This window comes from Myotis brandtii, unplaced genomic scaffold (genome assembly GCF_000412655.1).
Source record: "Myotis brandtii unplaced genomic scaffold, ASM41265v1 scaffold34, whole genome shotgun sequence".
Taxonomy (NCBI): domain Eukaryota; kingdom Metazoa; phylum Chordata; class Mammalia; order Chiroptera; family Vespertilionidae; genus Myotis; species Myotis brandtii.
Window position 1 is genome coordinate 4,716,346 of NW_005363098.1, and position 9,179 is coordinate 4,725,524.

Below are 9,179 nucleotides of genomic sequence, written 5' to 3' on the forward strand. Positions count from 1 at the left end.
AATAAAATGGTGCAGCCCAGGCCATGGGCTATGGTATTGATTTTTGGTGCCAGAAGAACTTGAAGAGCTGTAGAGAGGTCACGGATGTATATGTTCAGGAAACTTTTAAAGTAAATTGATAACATGCCATCAGATAAAGACTTCACATGAAGACCACTAAAAACTGCAGATTTTCTGGGATATTCTTGCTGTCCTTGCCTATACTTATACTTCATATAATTAGCAATTACAGGTATATAATTGTAATCATGATTACTTATGTTCTTTCTCTCCCTCATGTAAACTCTATAAGAACAAGGACTAAAGTAAGTATCCCTGGCACTTAGAACAGGGCCAGGCACATAGCAGATGCCCAGTAAATACTTGTTGAATAAATGATTGCCACCACGTTTCTAAAATCCACTTCCAGGTAGAATAGAAGATAGAACTTGTCCTTTGACAGGCCCAAGTTTCAGCTCTGCCCCTCTGAACCATGCTCTCCAACCCTTCGGAGCCTGTCTACTCACATATTTAAAAGAATTTCTCTGGAGGCTCCCAAATAATGAAGTATTTGGATGGGCATTTTATGGATGTCTGTCCTTTTTAAAAACATATTTTTATTGATTTCAGAGAGGAAGATAGAAACATCAATGACGAGAATCACTGACTGGCTGCTTCCTGCACGCCTCCTACTGGGGCTCAAGCCCACAACCCGGACATGTGACCTCCAGGTTCATAGGTCGATACTCAGCTACTGAGCAACACGGGCCAGGCTGCCCTTTTAATGTTGGTTTTTCAACATCCCCTCCCTACCCCGTCTTCCAATGGCACTTCAAATCATGGCTCTTTATCTGAGGGTTAAAGTGGGGAAGGAACTAACAATTTTTGCCATGGTTACTCTTTTTCATTATGAAAATCTCTGGAAATGGAAAGGGCAACAGTAGAGGCCATGAACCTCTGGGTTTAGAGCAGTGTTGCCACAGGGCTGCAGCTGAACTGCTGAGAAGGGGCGAGAGCAGGAGAGTTCTCTGCAGAGGCTGCCAATCTCTGCCTCCCTGCAGGGTCCAGTGTAAAAATCTGTACAAACGAGATGTGAGGTTCAGGCGGGAGCCTAGTGCCGCCACGGGGAGACACTTTCTGTGTCACTTAAGAGACAGATACTTCAAACGGTGGGAAGGCTGGATCTCAGGAGAAAGGAGGTGACCCCTCTTATACAACTCCTTCTACTAAAAAGACCACGACAAGTAGGTAGAACAGGGTGTAAAGTTTATATACAAGAATATAATGTTTATCTGAAATATTTACAATGTTGGTTAAAGCAATATTTTTACAACTTTTTCAGGTCAACTACTATTATATTACAGGTAAGCTACAATGGTTTCATTTGCAACAATAAGAAAAAATGTTTTAAACAAAGCTTAAAGAACTCAGGTCAATTACAAAATGTGTCTGTTGTGCCCTTTATTCGAAGAAATCGTGCTATGATGGTTAATGTGCTTTTTATAAATGGAAGTACTCTACCTGGAAATGCAATGTGTGCTGCAGTTAAGTTCACGAGGGTGTAAAATGAGAAGTGAATGGTTACACCACTTAGGCACTGAGTGTTAGGCCTCAGGCCGGAGCTGATATATGTTGAGATAACAGCCAGCTTTATCTCAACCTGGTTTGTGACCCACAGCACTTTGGGCCACATGCCAAAATGAAGCTATTTGTATGTTATGGCAACCTCAGCAGAAAGTGAAAATCAGGTGACCCAAACCAAACTGGAAAAAATGAGAATCAGACCCAAGTCACAGTTGTATCTACTCAAAACTAGCTTTAAAGTGAGCTATTTTAAAACTTCATAAAAATATGCATGGTTTTATTACTTTGAATATTTCTACAATACTCGGGTGGGTTTTCCTTTATGTGAAAATAGGTATCCATTCCTGAGGCCTCTAAGGGCCTTATAACTCAGGAAATGCTGGGGGTGCAAATGTGCAAAAGGTAGGGATGCTGCTCCAGGCTGGGGCCGGAGCTGCAGGGACTGTGCTTGGGGCAGGAGAGCTGAGGCCTCCGGGTGGGTGTGGTCAGCCGAGCCCTGGGGCTGGCCTGTCGGAAGCAAACTGGTCGCCCCAACTAGCACTGCAGCTTGCGGATGCTGCGGGAGATGCGCTTGAACTCTCTCTGCCCCTTCTGCCACCGCTTCACGGAGGTGATCACCAGCTCCCCGCCCAGTTTCTGTCCCATGACCAGGTAGGGCGCATTGATGTCATTCATCTCCTCGCAGGTGCACTGCAAGCTGTCTTTGAGCCACAGCACCGACTTCTTCAGGTCCCTTTCGGACACCCCGTTCAGCTTGTAAATGGTCTTGCTCTTGGTCTCCAGGATGATTTTCGTATCTCTGTTGATGTAGGTTATCTCCTTGACTTTTATTTTCAGTGCTACCAAGAGGGGATGGAATCACTCCAGTTATAATGAGGGAATACAGGATAGATTGGGAGCTCCCCTCGCCCCATTCTACTGCATGTTGGTGTGACCAGGAGTGGGGGACGGAGGAAGAGCTTCCTCGAGCTGAGGGACTGTCAGGGGCTGTGCGAAGGGGGGTGGGAGCTGGGGGCAGCAGGTGCTCCATTTCCAAAGCCTCAAAGGGCCCTAGCTGGTTTGGCTCAGTGGATAGGGCATTAGCCTGCGGACTAAAGGGTCCTAGGTTTGATTCTGGCCAAGGGCACATGCCTGGGTTGTGGGATTGATCCCCCCCAGAAGGGGAAGTGCAAGAGGCAGCCAATCAATGATTCTCTCTCATCATTGATGTTTCTATCTTTCTATCTCTCTCCCTTCCTCTCTGAAATCAATAAAGTGTGTATATATATATATATTGCCTCAAAGGGTTTGCCTTGTACTTTGTTTCAAATCAAAACTCCTCCTGTGAGACTCAATTACTTTCCTAGCCCGACTAGTGTTTGTGTGTAGGTCGCACATGGTTTGTGCTCTGCTTTCAACAAAGGACTTCCCCTGTTGGAAACGTCAGCATGAAAAGAAATGCCTGACTCTTAGGTGAAATGTGATCTTCTGTGGCTGTAAACTTTAAACTCAATTAATTAGGGCGGATAGGTTTTTGGACAAACCTGTAAGGAAATTATATCACACAATCATTGTTTTCTAAAGAATAGACTAAGGGGAAGGAGAGATGATCTTACAGCTGCATTTGATTTGGTAAAGTAACTCGGAGAAAAATATCCAAGACTCTTTTTAAGAGCACATGTTTAGCTGTAAAAGTGTTTTTCTGAAGACCTCATCCTCATATGCTATCATTTGCCTGTCCAAGGCCAGGGCGTTTACAGATCATGTATGTACTGTTTCCAAAATGGATATTGGACTCATTAGAATGCTAAGACCAAAAGTAAGTGGTTTACATAAAAGACACATTTTATAGTCATAAACAGCATGCTTTGGGACAGAAAACCCTGCAGACATACATGGTGGAAATACATTTCAAGAATCCATGAAGGCAGAGAAAGGACAGAATTTTAAGGTTGGAAGAAATCATCCAGTTAAAAATCTCTTGTTGGCACATGAAGAATCTGCATTCCAGAGAAATGTAGTGACTTACACAAGGTCACCCAGTTAGGTAGTGTCCTGGCTGAGTCGAGTTTTCAGAATGCCGGTTCCCAAATCTCCTATAACACCAGTTTCTTGCCCTGGTTGGAGCATTAACTCACCCAACTGAATGTCTCCTAAGACCCTTGGTGCCATTGACAACAGTTCCGTTTAGATATGTACAAGTCTAACGTCCTGACTTTGACAGCGTTTGAGTCATCATTGAAATTAGTAATAGAAGAAGAGTATTGTGTGTATGTGAGCATCACTGCTTCAGTGGTTTCTTTCTTTCTATCTCAGAAAGAGAATTTGACTAAGATTTTTTTTTTTGGCAACTGGAAAATGACCAAAGCTCAGTCAGGTAAATCAAGGATACTATGACTTAGTCAACCATGTTTTTGTCTGATACAGATCTGAACCATAACACTGAGTTCTCAGGGTTTATGAGTCGTATATCATGAAATAAGTCACATGTTCCTGTGGCCCCTGTATGAGGTGTGGGAGTGAGGAAGACATATGGTGAGAGCAGTGATTAACTGTTGCCTGGGAGCCTCGTCTATAGTACAGATAGAGCATGTGTGAATTTTGCCTGGTCAAATTAAACATTTTTGAGCTCCAAACATTAAAAAAAATTCATCACGTTGACCCAGAGGGAACATTTATCACTCATGCTTCTCTAGCTTTCAAATAGCCAACATTGTAAAAGATTACCCTGGGGAAACATTAGGCCCTTCCTCCCTGGATTTTCATCTGGGACCAAATATAGGGAATTAAAGTCCCAGAATCACATTTCCTGCCCTGGAAGATGAGAATGGGGATACGGGATGTGATCATCACCATCTGATTCAACAATAGGTTGTATGCAAAAGCAGATGGTTGGGCCTTTCTTTCTTCACTAGTGCTTTCAGCTCTGAAGCAGGGTTGGAGACCGTTTTTCTACATTTCCCCTGCACTTCAGGTGTGCAATGGGGAAAGAGTGTGATGTTAAATACATCAGATTTTTATCCTTGTTCCTTCTACCATACCATTACTTCCCCAAAGTACAGAGGCAATAGAGAATGCTGCTTATAAACCGGGGGTATAGAATGTACTTCCTGTAGGATAGGTTCATTAGCTCTTTTGGGACAAAAATGAATGTGGGGAAATAGAAAACAAAGCTTGTGAGGTATCTACATGTGTGGTACTTTAAATGTAATGACTTCTGTTGTCTTGAAAGGCTTTTTCCTCTAAGAAGAGAGAACACTAGCACTAATTCCCCACCCCCCTCATTTTTTTGGCCCAATCTTGACAGAGCATCCTTAGGAAGGTCTTGTGTGTGTGTATGTGGGTGTGTGTCTCCTAAATTGACTGTTTTGGAGCCCCATAATATAACCAACATTTTCATGGAAGTCAGGAGGGAGATCTGGATTAAATCTAGTGCAAAGGACATAGCTGTCAGAAGAAGATGTTTTATGTAAGTTTTAATATATATTTTATTAAAATTATATTTTCCTCTCTTGCCCTTAATCATATCTGGTAGCGTAAAGCTAGAAACTGTGTTGATTAAGAGCCTGGAGATTTGGGATTGCTGCCGCCCACATGCCAGGCCTTGAGAGCTGTATATATTTGAATATAGACATATGACACACGACCATCCCACCTGTGGCTCTTGCTGAGGGGGAGGACTGGTCGGGACAGAGTTGCCTCCTTTCTTTGTCCCTTCCTTGGCATGGGGCTCTTCTCCTAAAGCTGTGTCTCTGGTTGTTCTCAGCTAAGGGTAAACCCAGGACACTTTCTGGGAGAGACTTGGGGTTATAAGGAGCAGGGTTAGGAGTATCTCAGTTTCAGGGACACGACCAAACCTGAGATTTCTGGGAGGGCAATTCTCAACAGTGGGAGCTGGAGTGACTTCTCTCAGTCTCAAGTACTTTGTTGAGGATGTAGAATTAGTAATACAAACCTGTTAGAGGCCACTATTGTTTGATAGAGCAGGGATCACATCTGTTTACCAGTAAGTTTAGCCTTCTGCCTCAATGAATGCTTCTAAAGGGCACCAACTACTTAAACACATCAAAAGGTGCCTGCTTTGGGAATGGGATGAAGGCTAGATTGCCTCAGGCGTCTGAGTGAAGTTCTTGGCCAGTCCCAACTTTGAATTTGGCATTGACCCTGTGTCTAGCTGGGCTCCTCCCTCACCCTGGAGGCCTGAGGACAGCAGATAAGGTGCTGATTGAGTCCTGTGTGGACGGTGTCCAACCCTCTTCCCTCTTTTAATATTCTCTTAAGGGTAGTGATTTACACTCTATGGAACTTGAGTAACATATCACACATTATTTATTGTCCCCAAGCACCATGTCCTCAGGGATCATTCATGTTTCTTGCCTAGTAAATTCCTGAGCTTTATTTCTTCTTTTTAAATTTAAGGAATCCCTCCTCCAATTATTAGCCAGTGTCTTGGATATAGTCATTGATGGTTATGAATAAAATAAGAATATTTTAGTTTGGCGCTGGACTAAATTTGTATCTGTGGCCAACTTAATGCCTTCAATGTGTGTGGCTGGGGCTAATATTTACATGTTTCCATCCCCACTGCACATGTCAAGTGTCGGAAAGACCCCATGGCCCAGGATAAAGCTTGTTGGCAAGAAAAAGCCCAGGTGAAATGAAAATATGCCATTGAAAATTAATAATCTGAATAATTCTCATTAATTGATTATTGCTTAGCAGAACAATAAAACTCATCTGAAAAGATACAACTCAGTATAAGATAGTTACATAGGGAGGAAACTAGGCTAGAGCCAAGTTAGATGATTTTAGGAAAGATGCACGGACGGTGTTGGTATTTTACATCTTCATGATTTGCACCTTAAGTTTTACTGGTAAATAAAACTTTTGAATGTTTTGTTGGTGGTGGTGTATTACTTACCAAAATCATTTTTACAAAGTGTTTCCATGATGTCGTTGTCATCCTCATTTTTATTTTTGCAGGCTTCACAGACCTTTGGAGCTAGAAAGGTGAAAATTGAGTAAGTTTGCTTAAAAGGGAACAGCAGGTGGCGTTTGTAAACAACTCAAAGGGGCTTACCCAGGCAAGGGTGGCGGGACCCCAGCTTCTGTCTCCTTTAAAAAAGAAGGATCAGGCGTTCCTTCCTAAGCAAGTCTCCATGCCTCCCATTTTTTAATGGACAAAAATGCCCATGTGCTCTGTTTAATACATGGTGAATCCCAAAGAAAAAGGGCGCTTGGGGCAGAGTGTGCAGGCTTTTTAGTTCTTCCTCCCCACCTCTGGGACAAACTCAGTCTCTGAAAAAGTAGTTCCCAAAGCCTCTCTGAGGAGAAAGCACCAGAAGCCTCTTGAGAGATTTTTGGGAAATGAACCACAAACGATGGCCAAAAGATTGTCTTTCTTGGCTGCAGGACACTAGTGCAACCGGGTCTCTGCTGGGCTCCGTGGTAGAGCTCTGTGTCTCAGGAGAGGCATTTCAAGATATTTTGAAGACTGCACCGGCGAAGGTGGCTAGTGGGGTAAGGGCCACCCAGGGGCTCTTTCCCACCGTGGAAACACCCTGGGAAGCACCACAGCCTGCTCTAACCGGTTCTGTGTCACCTGGAGCTTCCTGCCAGGTTTGTGCTCCAGTTGAGCAACATTTATTTCATTTTTATCTTTGTCCCTTGGGGAAGGTTCTTCTCGCTCCTCTTTGTTTGTTTCAAATTCTCAAAAACAAACTCATAAAACAAAAACCAGCCCACCAAACTAGGAAGCAGCTTTTCCTGAAGCTTACCAACATTGAAGCCAACTGCCTCTGGGGTCTGACCCCACCTAGGAATGTGCAGGAGCACAAAGATCAGAAAGCCTACTGAAGGCTCTTCTAAAACAGTTTGATTTCCTGGGAAAAGGAAAAAAAAAAAAAAGAAGAAAAGAAAGAACATTTCTCCGTTTGTAAATGTTCTGTCTTTAAAACTTAGGTGAAATTTGATTTTCATTAATATGAAATTGAATGCTCATAGAAAAAAAAACTTTATGTGATTCACGACAGAACAGTTATTTATCAAATTAGAAAAATGGCAGAGCCCATTTTGAAGACCTCTAAACGTTTATTTTGAAGAGAGAAAGTGGCTTTTGGGAGAAAAGTAGTGTATAATGTTGGTGCTGATAGTGGAAAGAAATAAACAAAAGCAACACACATAAAACTGCCCTTACCTTCCCTCACTCAAACAAAATGAAACATTTCCAATTAGGAGCTCTAGGAATGTACATAAAATGTTACTAACCTGTATTGGTTGGTCTGTGGTGTATGTTGGACAAATGTTTGAAATATGCCAAACATTTGCAATAAATTAGAAATCTAACCAATAAGATGACTGCACACTCATGGTGCCTGCCAGGAAAGATTGCTAAGCAACTTTGCGTTTTCTTTAACTAATGATGGCTGTAGGAAAACAATTAGAGATTGAAAGGGGGATGCTGCTGGAGCCCTGAGAGGGACTGGAAGCCCCCTTTCCCTCCCAGGGGGGACCTAAGTCAGCGCAGACTCACTGTGTATGTTTTGCTTTCAGGAAGACTATCAAGAGCCCATGAGGTTTTCATTGCTTTGATGGGTTTTGCACAGGAACTCCCCCTGTTTTCTAAAAACTTGGGAAACTCCTTTTTTGCATGGCTAATTAAAACCACTCCTAAGATAAAAGCTGATTTGTGATAGAAAATGATTCCTGGAGATTCCCTTTATGCCCTTTTCTTTAGACACCTGAGCAGTTGTAACCAATGCTCAATTTTCAACAGGCAGGGCCAGATGCTCACCAGCTCCTCCACACAGGGCCACTTCCAAGCCCTCCACTCTCCTGGTTGCAAAAATAATTTTATATCATAAGGAAAAGATGCCGTTCAGTGATACATTTTCTTTTCTTTTTTAACTGTCCCTGAGAAAGGTATAACTGGAATAACTCGGGAGGGGAATGAGAGGCTTGTGTGTGTGTGTGTGTGTGTGTGTGTGTGTGTGTGTGTGTATCTAAAATTTGTCACAATGACACACCATGGCAAGGAGAGCGTGCGCCCCGCTAGTCCCTGGCACCGCAGGAGGGGACGCATCGGGATGTGGGGCGGGGACCTCGGAATTTCCTCCGGAAAAGTCTTAGAAAAGCTCAGAGGGAGGGAATAAAGGGGAAGGCTTACCCTCTTCGGTGGCCGGCAGGAGGTGGTCGCTGCTAGCGAGGGGGATGCAGAGGTCGTTGTCCTGGGGGAAACGATCACACTCGAGCATGTCGGGCCAGGGGAAGCCGAAGGCGGACATGACTGGAGCGCAGCGGTCCTTCACCTGCACACAGAGCGAGTGGCAGGGCTGGATGATTTCGTCCAGGTCATCGAGGCACACCGGGGCAAAGAGCGAGCACAGGAACTTCTTGGTGTCCGGGTGGCACTGCTTCATGACCAGGGGGATCCAGGCGCCCGCCTGCTCCAGCACCTCCTTCATGGTCTCGTGGCCCAGCAGGTTGGGCAGCCGCATGTTCTGGTACTCGATGCCGTGGCACAGCTGCAGGTTGGCCGGGATGGGCTTGCAGTTGCTGCGCTTGTAGGAGAAGTCGGGCTGCCCGAAGAACAGCCCGCGCGCCGAGCCCAAGCAGCAGTGCGAGGCGAGGACCAGCAG

General features: G+C 44.2%; 1 protein-coding gene across 1 annotated transcript; it reads right to left on the reverse strand.

Moving 5' to 3' along the window:
- Positions 1-1,224: 1,224 nt before the first annotated feature.
- Positions 1,225-9,173, reverse strand: SFRP2 (secreted frizzled-related protein 2). The gene is made up of 3 exons (XM_005871445.2): positions 8,708-9,173; positions 6,464-6,544; positions 1,225-2,402 (listed from the first exon to the last, which is right to left on the reverse strand). The coding sequence occupies exons 1-3, from the start codon at positions 9,036-9,038 to the stop codon at positions 2,098-2,100; spliced, it is 717 nt and encodes a 238-aa protein (XP_005871507.2). The 5' UTR covers positions 9,039-9,173; the 3' UTR covers positions 1,225-2,097.
- Between the last annotated feature and the right edge of the window lie 6 nt (positions 9,174-9,179).

What these genes read in the sequence shown, in the direction of transcription:
- SFRP2 (XM_005871445.2), bottom strand. Translation starts at nt 9,038, where the DNA reads ATGCGGCTGCCCAACCTGCTGGGCCACGAGACCATGAAGGAGGTGCTG. An exon ending in CCTGCCGGCCACCGAAGAGG is followed by an intron (nt 6,545 to 8,707) that starts GTAAGCCTTCCC and finishes TCACCTTTCTAG; the next exon opens with CTCCAAAGGTCTGTGAAGCC. An exon ending in ACTTTGTAAAAATGATTTTG is followed by an intron (nt 2,403 to 6,463) that starts GTAAGTAATACA and finishes CCCTCTTGGTAG; the next exon opens with CACTGAAAATAAAAGTCAAG.